The 21189-nt window shown below is 40.9% G+C and overlaps 2 protein-coding genes across 2 annotated transcripts; both read right to left on the bottom strand.

Moving 5' to 3' along the window:
- Positions 1–486: 486 nt before the first annotated feature.
- and2 (actinodin2) lies at positions 487–13492 on the bottom strand. The gene is made up of 7 exons (XM_028427449.1): positions 13431–13492; positions 5259–5372; positions 4665–4756; positions 3422–3466; positions 2629–2789; positions 1112–2014; positions 487–891 (listed from the first exon to the last, which is right to left on the bottom strand). The coding sequence occupies exons 3-7, from the start codon at positions 4735–4737 to the stop codon at positions 487–489; spliced, it is 1587 nt and encodes a 528-aa protein (XP_028283250.1). The 5' UTR covers positions 4738–4756; positions 5259–5372; positions 13431–13492.
- A 621-nt stretch (positions 13493–14113) lies between these two features.
- On the bottom strand, positions 14114–15682 carry apoda.1 (apolipoprotein Da, duplicate 1). Its single transcript, XM_028427972.1, has 5 exons — positions 15583–15682; positions 15337–15475; positions 14999–15120; positions 14811–14896; positions 14114–14683 (listed from the first exon to the last, which is right to left on the bottom strand). Exons 2-5 carry the CDS (start codon positions 15451–15453, stop codon positions 14448–14450), a joined length of 561 nt encoding a protein of 186 aa, XP_028283773.1. The 5' UTR covers positions 15454–15475; positions 15583–15682; the 3' UTR covers positions 14114–14447.
- Positions 15683–21189: the final 5507 nt, after the last annotated feature.

Below are 21189 nucleotides of genomic sequence, written 5' to 3'. Positions count from 1 at the left end.
GGCTGTAATTGTCTCTCTTTAGCGGCTGAGCAGATGTATCTTTGACCTCAGTGTGCTGATGCTTCAGACTCTAGAAAAGAAATTCAGTAAATGTTTCTTTTATTTAAAAACTAAACAGATGAAGCATTATGAAGCTTAGAGTTACAGAACTGTGGAAAATAACATTAAATACATTCAGGATAAAAAGAATGTACAACAGAGAGAAAATCTGAGCCCTACTCTATCACACATCTATACATACATTTTCTACAAACATACAAACGTGAGATGTTTAATCCACATAATGTTGCTTTAGTAGTTTCTCCCTTTAAAAACAGAAGAAAACCTTCAGATTGTCTGGGAAATAAAAGCTGCATTGTTTTGTGAGTGATGTGGTGCTGATGTGAGGTCTTGATACTGTGGTCCGTGAAGTCCTTAAAGATTAGGGACTGTAGAATGCACTCCAAAAGATTTCCTGGCAGGTATATACTCATGTATTTTTGTAATCTATTTGTGCTGCCTCATGACACCCCTGAGGAAATCTTCAAAGCGTGGGGAAGCAGCCTCTTTGGCGGGCTCGTCGGCAGCCTTTTCCTCAGCGGCAGCAGGCTCATCAGCAGCATCTGCAGCAGGCTCCGCACGGCGCAGGCGGCAGTTGTAGTCAAACTCTGGGTCGCAGTCAGGATCGGGCAGGATTATGCCGTCCTTGCCGGGTTTTGGGGCTTCGACACCAGAAGGTGAAGCAAACTTGCCACAACTGGGGTCAAACGGGTGGCAGAGAGGCTTGGCTGGAGCCTTGATGTCGGCCTTGGCCACAGAGCCAGACTTGACTGGAGTGCAGTCTTTGTCATAGTGCACATAGCAGTCGTAGCCCTCCTTGGTCTTGCCTGGGACGCCAAGCTTGTAGCGGACCTGGTTGGTTGATTGATTGATTGATTGGTGTTTGATGCAAAGCAGATTAAAGATAACAAGTGAAAAGATTATTCAACACCTATTTCCTTTTACTACAGTATTTAATAAGCCAAATGTTAAGTAATAGACAGTTAAACAAACCATTTAATGTGTAAGATTACACTGGATTAGTCAAAACACAGAACTATTCAAACCTACTGACAGAACTTCAAATTCAGACCTGGTGCTCGGGGATCTGCGGAGGGGGCCTGCGCAGGGCAGCGGCGGCTGCTAGAATGCAGAAGGGGTCGGTGCGAGGGTCGCAGGACAGAGGAGCAGCAGGAGGTGCAGGCTCATCACCGAGGGGGTACTCCAGGACAGGTTTGGTGAGGCCAGACATCTTTGTGGCAGTCAGTGGGTTGCAGCCAGCGTCGAACAGAGGGTTGCACTGCTGCTCTTTCGGGGCCTCCCCAGAAGTCAAGGCACCAGGAGCAGCAGCATTGGCTACACACAGAGGATCGACTGCCGGATCACAGCTGGGGTACATCAGGTGGTAGAAGCCAGTGGGGGCCTTCTGCACCAGGAGGGGCATGCAGTAAGGGTCCTTGGGGTCACATTTGAGGGCAGCATAAGATGGAGAAGGGCCAGGGGCGGGGCGGTAGCCATAGGCAGCTCTCAAGTGGTACTGCAGACACTCTACATCTTCAGCATTGCAGATCCTCAGCAGCTCGACCCTCTGCTCAGCACTCAGGAAGGGTTCCAGGACGGGGGCGTAGTAGTAGAAACCAGTGGGGCTCTTGAGGGGCATGGGCAGGAAAGGAGAGAGAATAGGAGCTGGCACCTTGACTGGAGCTGGCTCAGGCTCTGGTTTGGGGATGGGAGCATTGGGGACAAGAGGAAAGAGGCAGTAGGGGTCGACGTAGGGGTTGCACATCCTGACGGGAGCAGATTTGATGTGGGCAGGCATCACCACGGCGGCCTTTGGCTTGCTGGTGAACTCGGCGATGCACTCAGGGTCATCAGAATCAGCACAAGTCTTGTAGATTTCACTGAGGTGCTTGAGGTAGTGGTTGAAGCTGGGTCCTTCCTCTGACCTGTGCTTGTTCTGCAGAAAGGCCCTGTACAGACGGTCAAGATCCTCCACCTGAGGACAAAGAAGAACCACATTAACACCTGGTCCTGAGTGTGTTTACATGTGGTCTAGTATCCTTGTTATGGTCAGCGCATTGAAGAGGCTTTATATGTGGTTTTAGAAACAGCAATAGGGTTTAATCCAGGTAATCATATCCTGACTACAGGACAAAACTTGGGATACTGAAGTGCACGTAAACATACTTCAAGGTAGATGAGCACAAATCCTCTGTGAAGGAATACGTGCTCTTCTTCAGCTTGTAAAACAACAGAGTTCTCATGGGCCCTGAGCAGCGAACACTATCTCAGCATATTAAAGAGGTATTGGAATATTAATTATTTTATATAAGCATGATCTGAGATACAAATCTTTCATTGTTGTCCTTTAGACTGATGATAAGGAAACCGGTTAAAACTGAATCAAAGCTGTCTGAATCTCTTTCCAGCAGAAGATGTTTCAACATCTTCTTTGAATCAAAAATACATATTTGATTAAAAAAAGAAGAAGAAAAAAGCAAAGTGAAAAGTACTGAGGCAAATTGTTGCCTCGATGTTTTAAAGGAAAAACAAGCCGTGTTTCATAATCATGACTGGATGAAACTAAATAATTAAGGTGACATGACTCACTCCCTCCTGGTTGTGGGTGTCCATGAAGTACTTGTACCATCCCCAGAAGTCAGGCACGCGTTTGAGCTGAGGCACAGCCCAGACGGGGACGCTTCTCCTGTTACGAACCAGGTTTTTCAGGTTGGCCATGGCCTCGGCTTTCACATCAGACACCGCAGCCACTGAGGGGACGAGGAAGAGGTCATAATCTCACAATATATAATAAGGTTTACAAGATTTTCCAAAACATGCAGCATAATTAGAAACATTAATTAGGTATTGTGCTCAAGTACACAGACACAGTCTTTGTATATGAATATTTAATTTTGCTTTACTTCTTACTCCATTTTGAAAATTACACCTTTTCTGTGTGAATATGAAGTCTGGCAGTAAGATGTCTGAATCTCACAAATTACTGAAAACACAACAAAGCTAATTAAATTGTTAATTTGCCGTTTATATAAGGTTATGTTGGTGCAGCTTGCAGCTGTTTGCACAGCAGACTAACTTACAATATTATAATTACCTGCAATTACTCCATCCTGAACATACATTCTGTTCCTATGTTGTTGCTACTGGATGCCTGAATTTCCCCTCGGGGATCAATAAAGTATCTATCTATCTCTCTCTCTGTCTAATTAGGAGTTGTTTGCATTGACAGTTTATTTGCTTAACACACACTTCAGACAGTGTTGTGTTATTGTAAACCAACTATTGTGATGCTAACTGGCGGACCAGGGGAAAGGAATAACGCAGCATGTATCAGTGTCTGAGGCTGCTGATGTTAGAGCTACACCACGTCACATTCCTTCACCTTCCTCCTGCTTGTGCTGCTCCACTGGAACGGCCCCCAGAAAGTCTGTGAAACACAAACAGCAGCCACATTAGCAGCAGCGGGGACATTCACTGACTGGAACCAGATGTTGAGCTTTTTCTTAACATCAGGAGAAAAACGCTGACCCGCTAATAAGCCCCTGGCTGAAACGCGGCAGGTGCTGGGGCTTCTGGCGCCCCGGCACAGGCTACATCCTACAGATTAAACCCGCCGACTCCCCATTCCTCCACCTCCCTGCAAAGCCCCACGTTTATGTTTAGCTTTGAACCAGTCCGTCAAAGTTTATGCAACTACTGGGGGCCTCCTTAAAGTTACGCAGTAAAACTACAAAGAGTGGGCCCCCACACAAACCAATTACTGAAACACTGTAAAAGTGAGTGGTGGGAGGGAGAGGACGTGTCTGAGTGTCTTCTGCTCCCTGCAGAGGTTTATGACTAGGAGAAAACAGCCCAGTCAGCTGATTATTGCAGAAACTTCAGGTCCTTCTCATGTATTAATGTGGAAAATCTCTCCGAGGAGCAGGGATAGATGTGATTTTATGAGACCAGAAGTGTTTGGTGGCACTAAAAGACTTTATAATGAAATGCTATATTAATGCTAAAGAGACAAGGGTAATGGTGTCTGAATAATTCTGTGGCACAGATTAGTGGCTGGACTGTAGCTTCGTCTAAATACCTCTATATTAATTCATTCTAAACTGAATCCAAGAAGAAGAAGATTCAATACTGCAAATACAAATGCTAGACTGGTTCTGATGTGTGCTTGTTTTGATTTGTTCTTTTTGTACTTGCAAAGCCAACATTTTCAAAAATTAAAAGAACAAATTCTAAGAATCCAAAATATGATTATCTGACTTAGACTGCCATTAGCCAACACAACACTAAACCATCCCAAAACTGTGTGTAACATGATTATAAATCAGTTCATCGCTATATAATAAAAGTGATGAAAGTAATACGAAACTGGGCGTGTAATCAGTATCTTTAACTGTCAGTTAAATGAAAACAAAAGGGTAAAACACATCTTGGTTTCGATGTTTGAAATGAACATTAACATGTGACATGTAGTGATTTGTTTTCATGGGTCAAAAATGTTAAATCTAAAATCATCACGCTGCCAGAAACATTGTGAGGACACCAAACACATCACATCTCTTTGTTTTCTTATTTCCAAGAGCAGTAAAGCCCATTGACATCAGTAAAGTTTTACATTTTAACCTCACCTGGTAATAAAACGATGGCTACCAGCAGCCCTGTGTGGATGAGGGAAAGCGCTGGACGTCCAACACGTGCCATTTTCTGTTCTATGTTCTTCCTGATGGAACAGAGAACAGACCGTGTTATCTGCAGCACGAACTTCTGGCAGTCTGCTGTAAGATCACAATACAACTAGACTTGGATTTGATCCCTCTGTCTCGTTGGTTTTTGTGGTGACTTATTGAGCTAACTGTTAGAAGACAATGCACTAAGAACACAGAAAAAGGCTTTTGTTTAAGTGGCTGGCGGCAAAACAATAGAGAGGATTGAGGACGGGCTGTAATAAGAGTTTTTTAGGGATTACTGAGAAAAAATAAGGGTTCTTTTCTGAATATCGTAATACGAAATAAAGCGACTGAAGTCAACAATCAAACCACCCAGAGCCTGAGATGTTCTTTTCTGTGGCGGCATGAATGGATGTTGAATTACTGCTCACAAAGACAGATTTTCTTCCAAAGTTTCACTCTGGCTTCTAAATCTGTTCTGAAAGTTTGACACAAAGATGAAGCAGGTCACATCGCAGACAGTCACACTAAAAAAATGTGGCATCACCATCTTACCTGCGAAGGTGCTGAAGCTGTGGCCACCTCTGGATCCAGCAGTTCTGTTGAGGGGGGAGGCTGCTGCTCTCTGGCTGTCGGGGCTGTGTGAACCCTCTCTACTCTTCTGCTCCCCTGTATGAGATACACACAGAGGGAAACATTTTTAAGCAGCCTCCTTGATCATTAAAAACAAAAAGGCATGTCGTACCCCACCAGTGTGCTGTTAGGCGCTGCATGATTGGCTACTGTGTGCGCAGCCATCCAACCAATAGTGGGCCTGTAATTAGGAAAGGTGAGCAGCACGGCTGCTCTCAGAGCAGAACCTTGAACAGGACGCCATTTAGAGCCGAGATTCTTTCCTCACAGGTTTGGAATTTGGGGTCATGATACGAGGTGACATTTTATCTGAGCCAATAGCAGATTTTGACACTTAAAATTTGAACATACACGTCTCAGTAGGCTTACTCCTGTACAGACTGTATGTTTGACTCCTTACAACAGTCACACAGGTGGTGCTGACACCACTCTAGGTGCTGTAGAGCTGGTCTTCTTGGTACTTTCCAACAGATCCACACTAAATAATATCTTTACTGCTGCAAAGTAACTAAAGGTTCCAGACTTTTGTGTTTATTCTAGTGCTTCATATTTTCCTTCACCACCTGTCGGCTGAAATTGACTGTGCTGAATAAATATTTCTGACATGGCTGCTATGTTGCATCACTGTATCGACAAATGTGTGAGCGATATTGTCCAGGATGACAGAAACTCGACTCATTTCACTTCACTGATGCAACGTTTCAGTAAAAAAAAAACCTGGAGTCAAAAGTCTGCAGCCAGATCCTTTATTACTCAGCTCTTTCATACCACAGGAGACAGGAAACAAACCTCAGAGTCCTTCAGCCAACTCATAATAGGATTTTAAATCTCACTGACCAGACAAAAGCCGTACACGCACATCTATGAGCTGCCCCTTGAAAAGGCTTTTTTTTCCCTTACTGCATATTTTTCATAAAACATGACGGAAGCTGTCATTAGAAGCACGTCTCACATAGAGAATGAAGCAATGAAGCAAACTGCTGCCGCTGCAGAAGGCAGAGCCATCAGGACCAGCATGCCAACAGCTCTGTTTGTTTGGTGCAGGATCCTGATGTGTGGACTGTGCCACGTAGTATGCACAGCTGGCAAACTGTGGAAGTGGAAGAGCGTCTGTATACTGTATGTGGGAGCTATGGAAACGGCAAAACATACAACAACATACAGCCTACCAATACAAGAGGTTTCAAACTGCTGACGTTAGGCCATCATCTATCCACGACGGTTACTTTCAGCTAACCATGTCAACTCCTATTTGTGATTTAGCTATTTCAACTCATGTTTATTTGTGGTAACAACCATTGGTGTTAGAGTTGACCCAAAATATGGATGCATTTTACTCTTCTCTGTGACTCCAGTGGTTTCATTAAAATAACACATACAAAAATAAAATACTACCATACCCATACCCAGTCAGACCCTGATTGCTGCGTTTTTATAGTAACTTTGTCTCAGAGGACACGTGCCTCTCTTGCCTGACAGATGACTCAGGCTTGGCTGTCGTCCCTGCAATTTACACATTTCTGAATTACCATGGGTGCCACAGTTGGAGACAAATTGTTGTCTTCTTCAGCTTCAAATAACAGAACTGCCACTGGGAGACATCGGTCTTTTGCTGTACACGGTAAATTTACACCGACGTAACAGAGAAATGTTGGCAAAGGAAAAAACCCATAAAGAGTACACAGGCTACTTGTGAAAGAAAAGCCCATAAAAAACACAGGCCCCTGTTCAATGGTAAAGCCTGCCAGAAACTTTTCTGGGTGTACTTCAGTCACGTTTTAAGATGATCAACATGCTCCCTGGAGCTCTGAAGCTTTTAGTGAAACATGTATGTTCACAAACAGAACTTTTTTGAGAATTGAGAACAATGGATAAATTAGTTCTAAATTGATCCATTATAGTTGGAAATAGCTCAACAGCCATTGACTGATCACTAAACAATGGACTTTGACATGGTGCTGCTGTGCTCAGCTGTCACTTCTCCATCTTCCTACTGTAATTCAGATTATATAATTCACATTGTGCTGCACATTTTATACGGTTTTACAAATCACCAAGTCGATAATTTCCTTCTTTGTAAGTGGCCCAGATTCTTTATTCATATTTTCAGGAATCAAAAGTGAGTGTTTGTAATTAATGCTATTGACCTGTATATAATTAGGACAGCACAGGCTTTGCAGATTGCATTCTGTGTTCTTCTGAAGCTTCTTATCAGGTTGTGATGAATATAATAAAATGCCAACATGCTTTTGCACGACACTGGAACTATAACTGACCTTCGGATCTGCGTCCACATTGGATCTCGTTCTAACGGGGGTCTCTATTTACACAGCAAATTGAGGAGATGATAAAATCCACATGACACCTTCACAAATAATTCAGGTTGAGTATAAAAAATACATTTCTGCAGCGGTAAAGAAGTGTTGAAGTGTTCTGTGCCAAACACATTTTAAGGTGTTTTTCCTCTCTGGCTGTTATGATGTAATCCTCAGACACGCAGCAGTCTGTGTGCTGGTTACCTGTGGGCTGATGGCTCTAGATGCACCGACACAATTATATCTGAAAACGTTCCTGTATCCTCGCTAAGAATCAGTTTCTGTTTATAAACTTCTTCTCCGGTTTCACTGCCATCATCAGATGCAGTATTGGAGTTTATTACATGTGTTGTGAGTACTGCCTGAAGCTCCAGCGTCTTCAGTGTTTAGATTCTGCACATTTTAATGCTGGTAAAAGCATTGATAAAACAATTATCAATAACTTTTTAAGGAGAAACGAACTGAACGAGAAGAGCTAATAGTGTAAATGTGATCATATTTACAACAGGATCAAAGGGTTGTTCTGTGCAAAGACCTTTTAAATAAGACTGGAACTCTTTCCCTCATATAGTCAGCATAACTGTACCAGGGGGCACAGCAGATATAAAACTAAACACACAGATATAATTCAAGCCATTTTAGCAGACCATCATTTATCACGTGCCATCTGCAGCATGTTCGGGGGCGTCAGCATGCAGAGCCTCTGCCCAGCATATGTATAATTACGCTGCTAACAGGTGTTCTCCGCCGCACTGAAACCTGCAATCCAGTTCAGAAGTACTCAAAGACACAAGCACCACACAAGCTCATAATTTCAACACAGCACATCCCCAGGAGCTTAAGAATTTCACAACATCTGGAGGGAGGGGGGGCACGTTTTTTAAAAACCTGAAACTATGACAACTATGAAAGGAAATTATATGTCATTAGACAGTAAATGGGTGGTTTGCTTTCCACAAAAAAAAATGTGGGTGCAGATATGATCTGTCATACCTCAGAAGACATGTTAGTGTCACTGGATGCCATCATCAAAGCAGGTCCTCGAAATCTGTGATTAATGCACTGCTCTGCACTGTCACTTCACAAGGACACTTTAGTCACTGCACAATGATGACTATTTGCACTGTTTACACCATCTTGCACTACTTGCACACTAGTACCACCTCACCGACCCATGTGGTACCTGTTACATTACTACATTATTACACTGTTCCATTTGTTCATTTAAGGGTCTGTGTTTACCATTTCATCCGCCATTCATTTTGTGTTCTGTTCATTGTATGTCTGTCATGTCATGTAAATTTAGCCTTACTTTAGTTTATTTACTTAATTTTATCTTAGTTTTATCTTATTTCATGTTAATTATTATTATATGTTCTTTGTATGCACCAATCACTAAGGCAAATTCCTAGTAATGTGAACCCCCTTCACTTACATGGCAATAAACACGATTCTGATTCTGAACAACACAAGCATTACACATAACGTTACATAACAGAACAAAACCAGGGCTCCATTCTCTTTTGAGGGCCAGGAATGCTCCCATAAAGCATTCTTACAGGTTGGCAGGTCAACGGGGCAGGGGCACAGGATGATAAAAGCAAAAGGATCTGTGAATGCACTTGGCTGAGGGGTCTGTGGAGCAGCCTTCCTGTGGGTCTGACAGTTTGTGAGGTCAGAGGCCAGCCAGAGAACTGTATGAACACGTACAGGGAATATGCGCCACATCCTCTGTTTCTGCAAGCAGCCTACATTTAACGCTCGCTAAAATCCAGCCTTGAGGAGAAGAAGCTTTCATTTTTCAGTGAATGTTCTTGCTTTAGCTGCTTCTGCATCACTTACATTTCCTTTCATGTTTTAAATGTGCTGCAGTGCTTCGCTGCATTGCCTTCAGAGACGTAGGTGTTTTATATTCTCTGTGTTCTCTGCTGCTACATTCTCATCATCAATTTGTCATTTTCCAAGGAAGTGCACCACATGTTTTCTGGTTTCGACTTCACATACAGTCTATGTAAGGTCTTGATAGTCCTATGTGATAGTAAACCGAGTATGGTTTTGGCTATTTAGACTGAAGGTGAAACACAACAAGATCAACATGACTTTTGGGGCTGTGAGGATCTATTAGTGCAGTAAACTGGCATCGACAGAACCCTACAGTCTTCATGGATACACACACTTGAGTTCTGAAGTCTGGATAATGTTCCTGAGCATTTTCTTTTTACAACAATTTGCACAGACAATCTCACTGTCGTTGTGACCTCAGTCAGCAGCTGTGTGTTTTTCTGGCACACCTTTCAGCGAGTGGCCTTGTGGACGAATCTCACGCTCACCCTCTGATGAGGATATTTATGCCACTCTCAGACTCTCACACACAAATAAATGATAGCATCTGCCTTAATCCTAGTTGTGGCAGAGCATATGGATCCTTCCTTTGTAGAAGTCTAACATCTTGGAAAATTAGAAAGCTGCCCGAAGCAGTGATATAAACATTATATAAGATACATTTATTATCAATAAATAAATGTTTGTTATACGTTTTATCTTTAAAATGATAGAAAATTGAAAATACTGAACAAAAATCTGGCAAAACACTGTTACCGTGACCTCTGCTCTAAACCCTCGGATCGGTGGAGCCGTGCAAAGAGTTTGTTTACTTGCATTTATACAGTCTGTGTTTAGTCTACAAACATTGTGTGCAGACTGTACACAAGAATCTCCTTCTATTTATGCACAAAGTGCTGTTTTCAAACGTGTCATCAAAAGCACGAAACAGAAAATCTCAGACTTGCACATGACAGAAAAACAATATGTTAAACCTAATAGAAGCGTTGGCAAACAGGACAAAACACTGGCCCTAAAATGAAGGACGGCTGAATTCCTGTCATCATGTTGTAACCGCCAGGACCACAGGTCGCTTCTGACAGACAAAACTATGTGGACAGAAATATACAAGCATGGTGGATTAACAGCAGGTGTTTGATTCTATGATTCTAAACATAAAATGGTGCTAAAAATATAAGAAATTAAAGTAATAATATGGGTTTATTTGGCAGCTCACTGTACAATAATGTCCAAAGGGATTAATTATCTTTTAACTCATAGTTAAATCTCTCTATGGCTGTTTTAAACTGGCCTAATGATTCAAAAGCCTTTTAAAGCTTCAGAGCTGGAATTAATCACACCACAATAAAGTTATTCTGCCTGGATTTTCCTGCACAATAATATAAATGAGCATGACCTGTGAAAACAGGTTTACTTCTGTGACTGTAAGCGAATGGAGTCAATCGGCAGCGATTGTTTAAATAAATAAACGTTTAAAATCCCTTTTAAAATGTAGGCCAGTGGAATGGGAGCTGCTTCAACAGGCCTGGGGACAGTTAAGTGCTGCACATCTCTATCAGAGGGGGAATAAGGGCCTGCCATCCTAAATGAGCCTCATACAAAAGTACCTCCACAGAGCTCCCGCTGAGAAGTCTGCGTGGAATCTGTGTCGCATATGGCATGAAGTCGTGGCCGTTTGATGTAGCAGCGCCTCGGGACAGAGATCACACTACATTATAAAAAACAGTTTGTAAAAGGTGGGCGGGCACAAGGAATGTTTTGAGGCTGGTAAAAAGGTTTCCTGCTGAGGAACCAGCAGCGCTTTTGACGCCCAGGGGTGAAATAACATCACAGGCTAATAGATTCAATCTGCCCTGACAGACAACTTCCTATTGGAGGATGACAGACTCCTCCTCACTTCAAATTACCTCACCGGAAAAGATAACTTGCATTTGTAAAATGCTTTAAAAGAATCATTACAGTAACGGCTGGTGTAGGTGTGTGGAGTTTAATAAATGTCGGTCAGCTGCTGTGTGTTAGGATCAAGTCTATAGCATTTCTGTATGTGGACCAACCCCTTCTCCTGCTGCATATCTCCGCATCAATTACCTTCTCCGAGGCATTCAGTGTCAATCCCTGCCCAGAAGACAGACAACAGTAGCCAGAGTGAGACTCAAGACTGTTAAAATACAGGACACACTCTGAATGTGTTGCTGCTTTTGTGCAGTTGTTGGCTGGAGCAAATATTCATCTAACATGACACAAACTGCAAATGAGTCTTGGCCAAATACATGCTATGTATCAGAGTATCTTTAGAATGGTTTATATACAACTGTACTGCATTAACTGCATAAAGAATTGTTTCTGTACCATTTATTTGATGCTGTTTAGTACTCTGCACTTAACGCCAACTGTATGCTTGAGATTAAAGATTTTTCTACAGTGCTATCTGACTTACACAGAAAATATGTTTTGGTTTTCTATTGTTCCTCTGGGAGCTGCATAAAATAAATATTGATTGCGTAAATATGGATAATGCACAAAGATAGTGGTGCCTGTAGCTATATAGCTAGGCCAGTAATTCAGACAAAATCAGTAGTAGAAAGTAGTAGTAGAAAAGCTGTGTGTAGGCAGCTGCCATATCTACATATAAATACACATTATTGTTATGTAAAGAAGCTTTTACTACATCTGATACTTTTGTTTACTTGCAAGTACTACTGCAGCTTTGCTAAATAAACATTAGGTACATTTTTGGCAACTGTGATTTTTTTAAGCAGATTACTGTGGTAGGGTAATGGGGCAGTGTTTGCCAATATGATGGTTTGAGGTGGTTATGGCTATGGCGTTACCTGTTAAAGGCACAGGGAATGGCATGTCTACGCAGAAACATTTACCACAGAAGAAGAGCCTATAAACCGCCTATTTATTGACAGCCACGTCCTTTAGCAGTCCTGTGCTTCCCCCAGCCTGCCAGACAACCAACATGCAGCTCAGACACACAACCTTAAGCCAGCACAGCCACACAACAGCATATTAGCTGGGCAGCACCTTATATAAACAGGCTTCTCAGTTAAGGTACATTACATATGCCATACAAAACATGCATGCATGCAACATTAGAATACACCAACAGTAAACTGTGGATTTGATAGAATATGTATGTTCTCAACTGACTTGCTCATAAAACCAGCCAGGAAACCATCTTTCACTCCAGTCCTTCAGCAGCTGCAGAATCTCTGACAGTGCCTCGATAGTGCCTCTATAGTGCCATGCTGAATCCTTAGTACAGTTTGTTTTAGATGTGAAATCTAAGAGGAAGATGTGCAAAATCATCCTTACTACCGGAATCTCTCCTGCACGTTTGTGAGTCCACACTCTGTCCTTTAAATCAAAAGAAGAGATCAATTATTTAGACACAAGTGAAGCTGTCAGCTATGTGTAACATAAAAAGAGAGGGAGCTGAGTTTGCAGCTTTTTCACACCAGCCCACTTTGTCAAACCTATCTTTGGCATACACACAGATCCAAATAAATTGGATATAACTAATAGCTTTAAACATAAGTCATTTAACTTATGCTTTAGAATCATGGCTGTTCTTGTCACCTTCAGCTATAGGACAGCCAATTTCTTTAGTGGCTCCTGCCAAGAATTGCTCCAGACTGCAAGGAAGGAGTCAAGTATTACAAGAAGATGGGACCAAAAAAAAAAAAAACAAGTGCACAGGCTCTGGTGAGAGCAGTATAAGGAAGAAAAGCTATTGTCAGTAAAATCAAACATCTAGATCATTCAGAATGAGTGTGTTCATGTGTGGAGATGTGTACTGCTGTGAAAGGAAATAATACACAAGTGCGGTTGGTGCTATTGCAACTGAACGTTAAAGTGTCTAACCCCTACGTTGGGAACCACTTTACTAGAGTATGTAAATAAAAAATAAACATTAAAAGCATTAGCATACCATTTACTGCTCAACTTGTCCTCGACGGTGCGACTTCTTGGACATACCCCCGTCTCCTCCACTGTAGATACTACTATGAAGGAACATGAACGCATCACCGTTTAAATGGACTTCAGCGCGTACAACAGTTCCCTGAACGCATCACCGTTCATTCGGTTGCTAGCATGTATGCTAGTTAAAGCGGCAACGACAAAGTCAGTATAAAATTACTATGCTAGTAAGCGAAGGTTACCGCATTATTTTGTGGCGCATGTAAATACGAACACGACGTCTATTCTATATATTTTAATCCAGGGAACAGAAGACTAGATACTTGAGCAAATCAACTAATCTAACGAAGTGCAAGCTAAAAATAAATCCGGCGTGAAAATCCAGTCAGGCATTAAAGGTTCCACGTCAAGCACGGAGGAATGGAGGAACAGTGTCAAACAGAAACGTCTAAACTTCAAGGCAGATCATCTATTTAAAATACATTCATTTTAATAAATTAAGTACTGCACTGTACTGCAACCTAATACCTGAATTTCCCTTGGGAATCAATAAAGTATCTATCCAATGTTTACGTTAGAAAGGAACCAACAAGATCACATGAAATAAGTTTCTCTGATTTTATTAAGTCTAATTAGATCCTTTATGTTTCCAGTTTAGTAATAAATATTTAGGCTGTCAGTATCATTTGATTCCAATATATTTCTTCTGCTGTGCACTGCAGATAAACACACAGATAACACAACACAGCTAACAGGATTCCTCTCAGCTGATATCATAACCAGTGTTGTATCAGCTGAACATCATCACATTAAACTGCTTATTAAAATGTGTCAGCAGTTACAGTGCTGTAAACATTTATTTTTATATAATAGCAGGAAAACGTCCACACACAACAAAATTATCTTTAAACTCTAGGTTACAATCACTGCTATTAGTCAAAGATTCTTCAGGAACAAACACTCAAATCATTTTATCCCCATTTCTGTTGACAACAGCACCCTCTTGTGTTGTATTTTTTCTGCCCCCTCAGAGGGTTTTGTCACAGCCCTGCTGCCTGCTGGGAATCATCCTGCTCACGTCAATGTTGTTACTGGTGAAGACCTCCCTGGCTTTCTCAATGGTGGCGTCTGGCAGGGTCCGTGTTCGGCTCAGGATCCAGGCAAAGTCAACGTGGAAAAGCCTGAGCACGTCAGTGCAGGAATACACCAGGGCTGAGTTCACATAGTCAGTGGACAGGATCCAGTAAGGCGAGTAGGGAAGGACTGCAGCGAGCACACAGGAAGACAAGTTGTGAGAGTCATGGAGCAAAAGGCAGAAATTACATCCACACACCACAAGATTAACACACAACATCCACACACCACAGATTAACACACAACAGTCACACACCATAGGAATAACTGATTCCCATCTTAGCCGGGTTCTTCATGTCCTCTATCACACCGGTCCCCTCAATTTTCCTCAGCTCTCCTTTCCTGTGTTATTTTCAGGCAGACAAATGTCACATTAGAATAAAAAGGCAGGTATCACATCCTCCCTCCACATTTTACTTAAAAATATTTTCACACAGGACTCACAGAATTTCCGAGCTGACCACTCGAATGGAGTTGTCTGTCTTTAGAGTGAAATTGGTTTCAATGCAGCGTCCCTTCTCAAACTGGGCTGGCAGTTTGGCAATTTCAAACCATCTCCCCATGAACTGTGAGAGTGAACACACATGCAAAAACAAATTACATGTGTGTGAGCAGATATAATATACTTAAAATATATACAACAGACCCTCTACATGAAATAACAGAAATATTTTTCTTTACTACATTTCCTGAAGCTGTAAAACATATAACAGTTAAATTTAGCAACAACTTGACAAAACCATCCTTTTTAACCTATTTACCATTTACACATAAACCGGTACCTGTTTGAGAGTGAAGCTGGACTGGACTGCTGGTTCTGGACATGGGCCCCAGTGGGGAACCTGAGCCCTGACTGCAGGGAGGACGAGTGCAAGAAGGAAAACAAGAGACGACTTCATGGTAAAGACAGGCCTCTGCTACCTGCAGATGGACGTGATCGATATGAGCATGAAACTTAACACAATTACTACACACACAAAAAGACAATGTCCCCCACAGGTAGGATTAAGGATCTGTGTATGTCTCACCTGTGGGTCCACCTGGTCCAGATGTGCGTCCTCTCTTTACAGACTCCGCTGTTTGAGAGACGCAGCCGTCTGCAGAAGGTTTTGCAGAAGTGCGTCTCTGTGTCATCAATGGCTGTCTTTGTATGGAGCCAGCGTTATTTCAGACATGAAGTAAGCAATTAGCAAATTGGAGTCATGGGGGACATACCAGTAGAAATGTTACAAAACAGCCTGGATGTTCTCCTGCTATAGAGACAGGCAGGGACAGGGTTTTTCCATCAGAGACGACTATAGACTCAAAGCAGCTTGATGCAGCTGAATTATTTTATTATAAGGAAAATAGCTCATAAACAATGTAACTGTCAGAAAGGCCATATAAAGGAAGTGTACAGATATTTGTACTGTGGTCTGGTAAGATGTTGAAAACAGCTCCGCTATATTACTGGTTCTGGCTGTTGTTAGTGTAATGCAGGCTGATTCTGTCCAGTATCCAGAACTTTCAGAGGCGCAGTGACTGTAACTTTGTTCATGTGACCTTCTGACCGTCATCGTTAATCAGAGCAACCATCTCTCAGATCTCAGACTGATTGAACATCCGAACATTTTATATGAGTGAGACTTTGCATGTGATCAATCACAGTGGATCAGAGGCTGGAAAATAAGAAGCCATTCTGCACCTGAGCTACATGTTAGCATCCCCACAGTTTATTGCTAAGCGGCTAATGTGCAGTTAGTATGTTGGCTGTTTTTGATTTAGCATGCTATCTTGTCCAGATCACGGCAGTAGAGGATTATTACAATTGAAATAAATATCAGAGAGAGAAAAAGCTAACTATCCGATATACAAAAACACCATCTCTGATAAAATAAATAATAAAATAATAATAATTAGGCACTTTTTTTCCAGTGACCACAAAACTCACTAATTATCTATTTGAAAAACTTGGAATGAATGGATAGCTAAATAAATAAATACATACATACATACATAAATTATGCATTATGCAGACAATAACACAACTTGCATTTAAAAAATTTACATATGTGAAACATCCCATTGCTGTTCAACACTCCAGATACTGTAGTGTTTAAGCCCAACACTTTCAATTACATGCAAAGACTATGAAAGCACTCAGCTTCCAGACAAAGCCTCTGGCTACGAACAAGGTTAAATTAAAGAGGGAAAAGATCAAAAGGCTCAATTTCCAGCTAATACACTTCACAGACGAATGACTTGTTAGCTGCACCCGGATACATCAAAGCCCAGTCAAAGCAGAGGCGCCGCATGTTACCTTGGATGGAGGCAAAGAGCTCGACTGGTCAGATGATCAAGGAGAAGGCCGACCACTCTCTCAAACATGTTGTAAGAGCGTAAATACCAAACGAGTGAGTAACATTTAATGCAAAACTGGACCTTGCTTCTCTGACTGCAGGACTGTGACTCATATTTTATATTAATATTTTAGTTTTTATTCTGTGGAGTTTTCAGACTTTGCAGTGATGTGACTGTAGATGGTGCTGTTGTCTCTGACTCTGTCTGCATGTTAGCAACTGCCACTCATCCCCACCTCCACCTCAACACCTCCATGCTGTACAGATCCACAAGTTCCACCATGAGTTGTGAAATATTGTAGCCAATATTGATAAAGTTCTTTAAAAAGTCTATTGTACTGGTGCTGTTTGGTTCGGACACTGCTTGGTTAGGTTTAGGAATAGCTGCAGAAAGATTCTCTCAACATTTTCTCAGCTACCATGGTGATGACTCCCAGCCCACCAGGAAGATTTTACATGCACTTATTCACATAATTCAGAATATGTGTCAACACTGGGGGTCTAATAGTGGTCATTGTTTGAAATGTTGCTTCCTGTGCGGTACTTTGGTGTCTGAGATCCAGAAGCTGCCCACAACCTTCCAGGTAGGCACCACCACCACCTTCAGCCTGAAGAGCCCTGGAGTCAATAACAGTGAGATACTGTGAGTGAAATATAAATAATTTACACATTAGTGTGTAATTGCACAGCTAAAATGTAACAGCTACATGAACACCTGTCATTTTGGTGGTGAGGGCAGTGACTGCCATAAAAAGGTGGTTTAATACAAAAAACATTAAATCTTGAAGTTGGATGGTCAAAAAAAAGCTGCTACATCTTAAATTTAAAATATTGATTATATTATTGATTCTACAAAACTTTTTAGTATGTGTGTGTGTCTATGTGGAGATGAAAAACAAAGCTGGAATAGAAAGTGCTTTAAAAAATAATGAGAAAAAAATGATTAAACCTTAGAAAGTTATTTCACAGCAGCTTGTCACACTTTAATTCACGCTGACTTTAAAGGGTATCACAATAATTGCTGCTAACAGTATGCGATGGTGATTAGTGAATCCTACAGTGCAAGCAGCTATAAACACAGCACTGCAGCATGGGGTGGCAATGTGTGTGAGGCTGTCATATGAAATATGGATAAGAGCAGCCTTGATCTCTGACTCATCAGAAGGGTCGGATGTGTTGTTGACTTACAATCAGGATTCTTCTGCTCTTAGAATAAGGAGCAGTTTAATAATGCAGCATGTGATGCGCTTTTTTTATTTTGAGCCATTTAGGATAAAATAATTAACAAGACTAATTAAAACTAAAAATCTTGTCAAAGACAATAAAGAAACCACCAGGTTAACATAGACAGTGTTGTTTTGACAGCGACAGTAACGGCTGACACGTCACACCTGCAGCTCTGAACACAGGACATGTGTGTACATGTGTTACAGAACACACACTCTTCTCCTCCACGTGTGTGTGCTGTAACACATGTACACACAGAGCATGAGAATATGTCCTGCTGCTGTCAAACAAGGTCACAAATTCATGTGCGACCTTTCACCTAAGCTGAACTGGCAGCTCTCTGAATTAGAACCATGCAGTGTTGCAGTGAAAGGGGCTGTTCTGTTGTTGAGATGATGGTTACTTAATATTCTGTTGCTTTACACTCTCTCTAAGTGATGCTGTTCTTTTGTTCACCCTGATAATAAAACTTATAAAGTATAAACTAAACATATACATATATATATACACATATATATATGTATATATGTGTGTATATATATGTATATGTTTAGTTATATATATATATATATATATATATATATATATATATATATATATATATATATATATATATATATATATATATATATATATATATATATATATATATAACTAAACTAAACATATATAACATTATATAATGTACAGTAATATAAAATATTAAAATGTTTGGTTGCAGAAGGTTAACCTCGAAGAAGATTATCTGTAATCTTTTAAACAATGATGTCTGCTTTCCATGGCTGCTGGCTGTTGATTTATTAAAATGATCTGGAAATAATCTGCACATTGTTTCATGTCTTAGCAAGGGTTAAATTATCACCTTATCCATCTTTTTTAAATGGCTCATGAGAATCAACACACACAGAACAGCCAGATATTCAAAAGTATCTAAGTTTTACAGTAGTTATAATGTAAGCTGGCACAACAGTTCTAATCTTAATTGAAAAACTAATGAGGGCACATCAGGTGAAAAGGCGTGTGCCATCTTTTAACGGGGCTGTTCTTATAGCTGAAGCTGACAGTGCTGTGGGATCAGTTTGGAATGAGGACACACAGTAGTCCACGGGACAGACCAGACGTCGGTACCACTTCAGGTGGCGAAGGTTGCCTATACTTTTTAAAAAGCTACATGTCTGTAGTCAACATTTTGGTATAATAACCTCATTAAAGTCACAGCTTAATGATTGTTATCAGCTGTTAAAGTTACCCTCCCCCACTGAAACAATGCATGCGTATATTGTACGGTATGTCACATAGAGTAAAAAGTTTCCATATACAACTTAATGCCAGAAACATGTGGCATTAGGATAAATGATACACCGTTTTATTAAGTATGAAGTATTGTTCGTACTTCCTGATGCCACATACAGGACTAAAAGACAAAAGATGATTTAGACAGAAATAGCAGGAATATGTGTGTGATACAAAGATTGAAAAAGCTCCAGTGTCCTCTATGCTTATCAAACGTATTCACAATAGAGACTGCATGAAAGCTCAGAGTGCCCCCTTTACACTGATACCAAACATAATAAAAAGCATTGAATCCTTAACACGGGTCAATACCAAGCTGTGCACCAGTGTCTGTGTCTGCTGCAGCATCAATACTTGAAAAAAGTCTTGATTTTCTATACTTTGTGAAAAAGATCACCAATCACCATGAAGCTATGTCCACACTGTGAGTTAAGTTAACTTTTCTTGCTCACAGATGTGTCTATGAGTTATTAAATATTTAAGAGATGCAAAATAACCAGTTACTGACTTCAAATCAAACAAGCCCAGGGGGGAATATGACCTGTTATGTCAACAAAATTAAAAATGTTCTTTAGTTCTCAGCACATCGACTCTGTTTGCAGCTGTGACTTTTCTACTAAAACAGTCAGACAATATTTATTTAATATTATTCGTCCTCAGACTGGCTTATCTTTCTATTTTTGTTTTGGAACTGTTAAGGATGAATGAGCTGCGGTGAATGATTACATCACTCATCTGCCACTGGGTGAGAGGCCTGTGTGAACAGGTGCCAGCTCTCACGCTGGCTTCATCACACAGAGGAGGAATGTGATCAATAAAAAAGCTGCAGGTGTTTGGATCTTTAAAAAGCTGCCAGAAACTGAACGCCATCAGCACAGGTAGCAGCTGCTCGGTGAGCAGGCAGCAGACATGTTTTTTTTATCTGCTTTATATTTATTTAGTAAATTGTTGCTGTCTGTTCTGTTGGTTGAAGATGAAGACCTCGCAGCTGATTTGCTTGACTCTGCTGTCTGTTCTCACAGCCAGCGCTCAGGTCCTTAAGTTCAGTGAATGCTCCAAGCCTGCTGTTCAGGCCCAGTCTGATGCTACCAGGGTGAATAATAAACATTTCTGTCTATCGCATGTATTATTATATGTTCCTGTTCTATGGTTGCAGTGCACTGTTAGTGAAACGATGCTTTCTTTACCCACAACCTTCCAGAAAGGTGAGTGTGGCGCCTGAGCAGCCCTGGAGTCATCCGAGTCCTCAACAGTGAGCTGCACATATTAAATAATTAAGTATTTTTATTTCTAAAAGATGTGCTGCTTAAACTCATCCCTTCTCTCTCATTGTCCTAAGAAAAATAAAGGAGAAATGTTTTTGATTCTCTGAGTTATTAATAATTAGACAAATAAAGAGCATCGTGACGGAACATCATGTGTGAGGAACATCCTTGGCCTGAAAACATATCTTTCATTCTGTTAAACTCTGAAAACAGTGAATAGACACAATTTGGAGTGAACTGGAATTTCTAAAGCAAAAAAATATATATATAACTAAATTAATATTTTTCGTGTTTTTATTTTGTCAGTTATGATGGAACTATTAATTCCATCGTCGGCTCTGCTAAGGTTTAGGACCCTGTTGAATCTGCCAAACCAGAGGTCTCCTTCTTTGAAAGTAAAAACATTTCAGTTATTACACACATTCTTATGTGTTGAATATTGCAGCATTGTTGGCTCTTAATTAATATTTAAATCAAATTGTTGATTTGCAAAGCTGTGAATCATCTCAGA

Source organism: Parambassis ranga, chromosome 17 (genome assembly GCF_900634625.1).
Source record: "Parambassis ranga chromosome 17, fParRan2.1, whole genome shotgun sequence".
Lineage (NCBI taxonomy): Eukaryota > Metazoa > Chordata > Actinopteri > Ambassidae > Parambassis > Parambassis ranga.
The sequence above is the reverse complement of the archived record's forward strand: the minus strand, read 5'-3'. Positions and strand labels throughout refer to the sequence as shown.

What these genes read in the sequence shown, in the direction of transcription:
- and2 (XM_028427449.1), bottom strand. Translation starts at nt 4,737, where the DNA reads ATGGCACGTGTTGGACGTCCAGCGCTTTCCCTCATCCACACAGGGCTG. An exon ending in AGCCATCGTTTTATTACCAG is followed by an intron (nt 3,467 to 4,664) that starts GTGAGGTTAAAA and finishes TGTGTTTCACAG; the next exon opens with ACTTTCTGGGGGCCGTTCCA. An exon ending in ACACCCACAACCAGGAGGGA is followed by an intron (nt 2,015 to 2,628) that starts GTGAGTCATGTC and finishes CTTTGTCCTCAG; the next exon opens with GTGGAGGATCTTGACCGTCT.
- apoda.1 (XM_028427972.1), bottom strand. Translation starts at nt 15,453, where the DNA reads ATGAAGTCGTCTCTTGTTTTCCTTCTTGCACTCGTCCTCCCTGCAGTC. An exon ending in GTGGTCAGCTCGGAAATTCT is followed by an intron (nt 14,897 to 14,998) that starts GTGAGTCCTGTG and finishes AAAATAACACAG; the next exon opens with GAAAGGAGAGCTGAGGAAAA. An exon ending in GGGAATCAGTTATTCCTATG is followed by an intron (nt 14,684 to 14,810) that starts GTGTGTGACTGT and finishes TGCTCGCTGCAG; the next exon opens with TCCTTCCCTACTCGCCTTAC.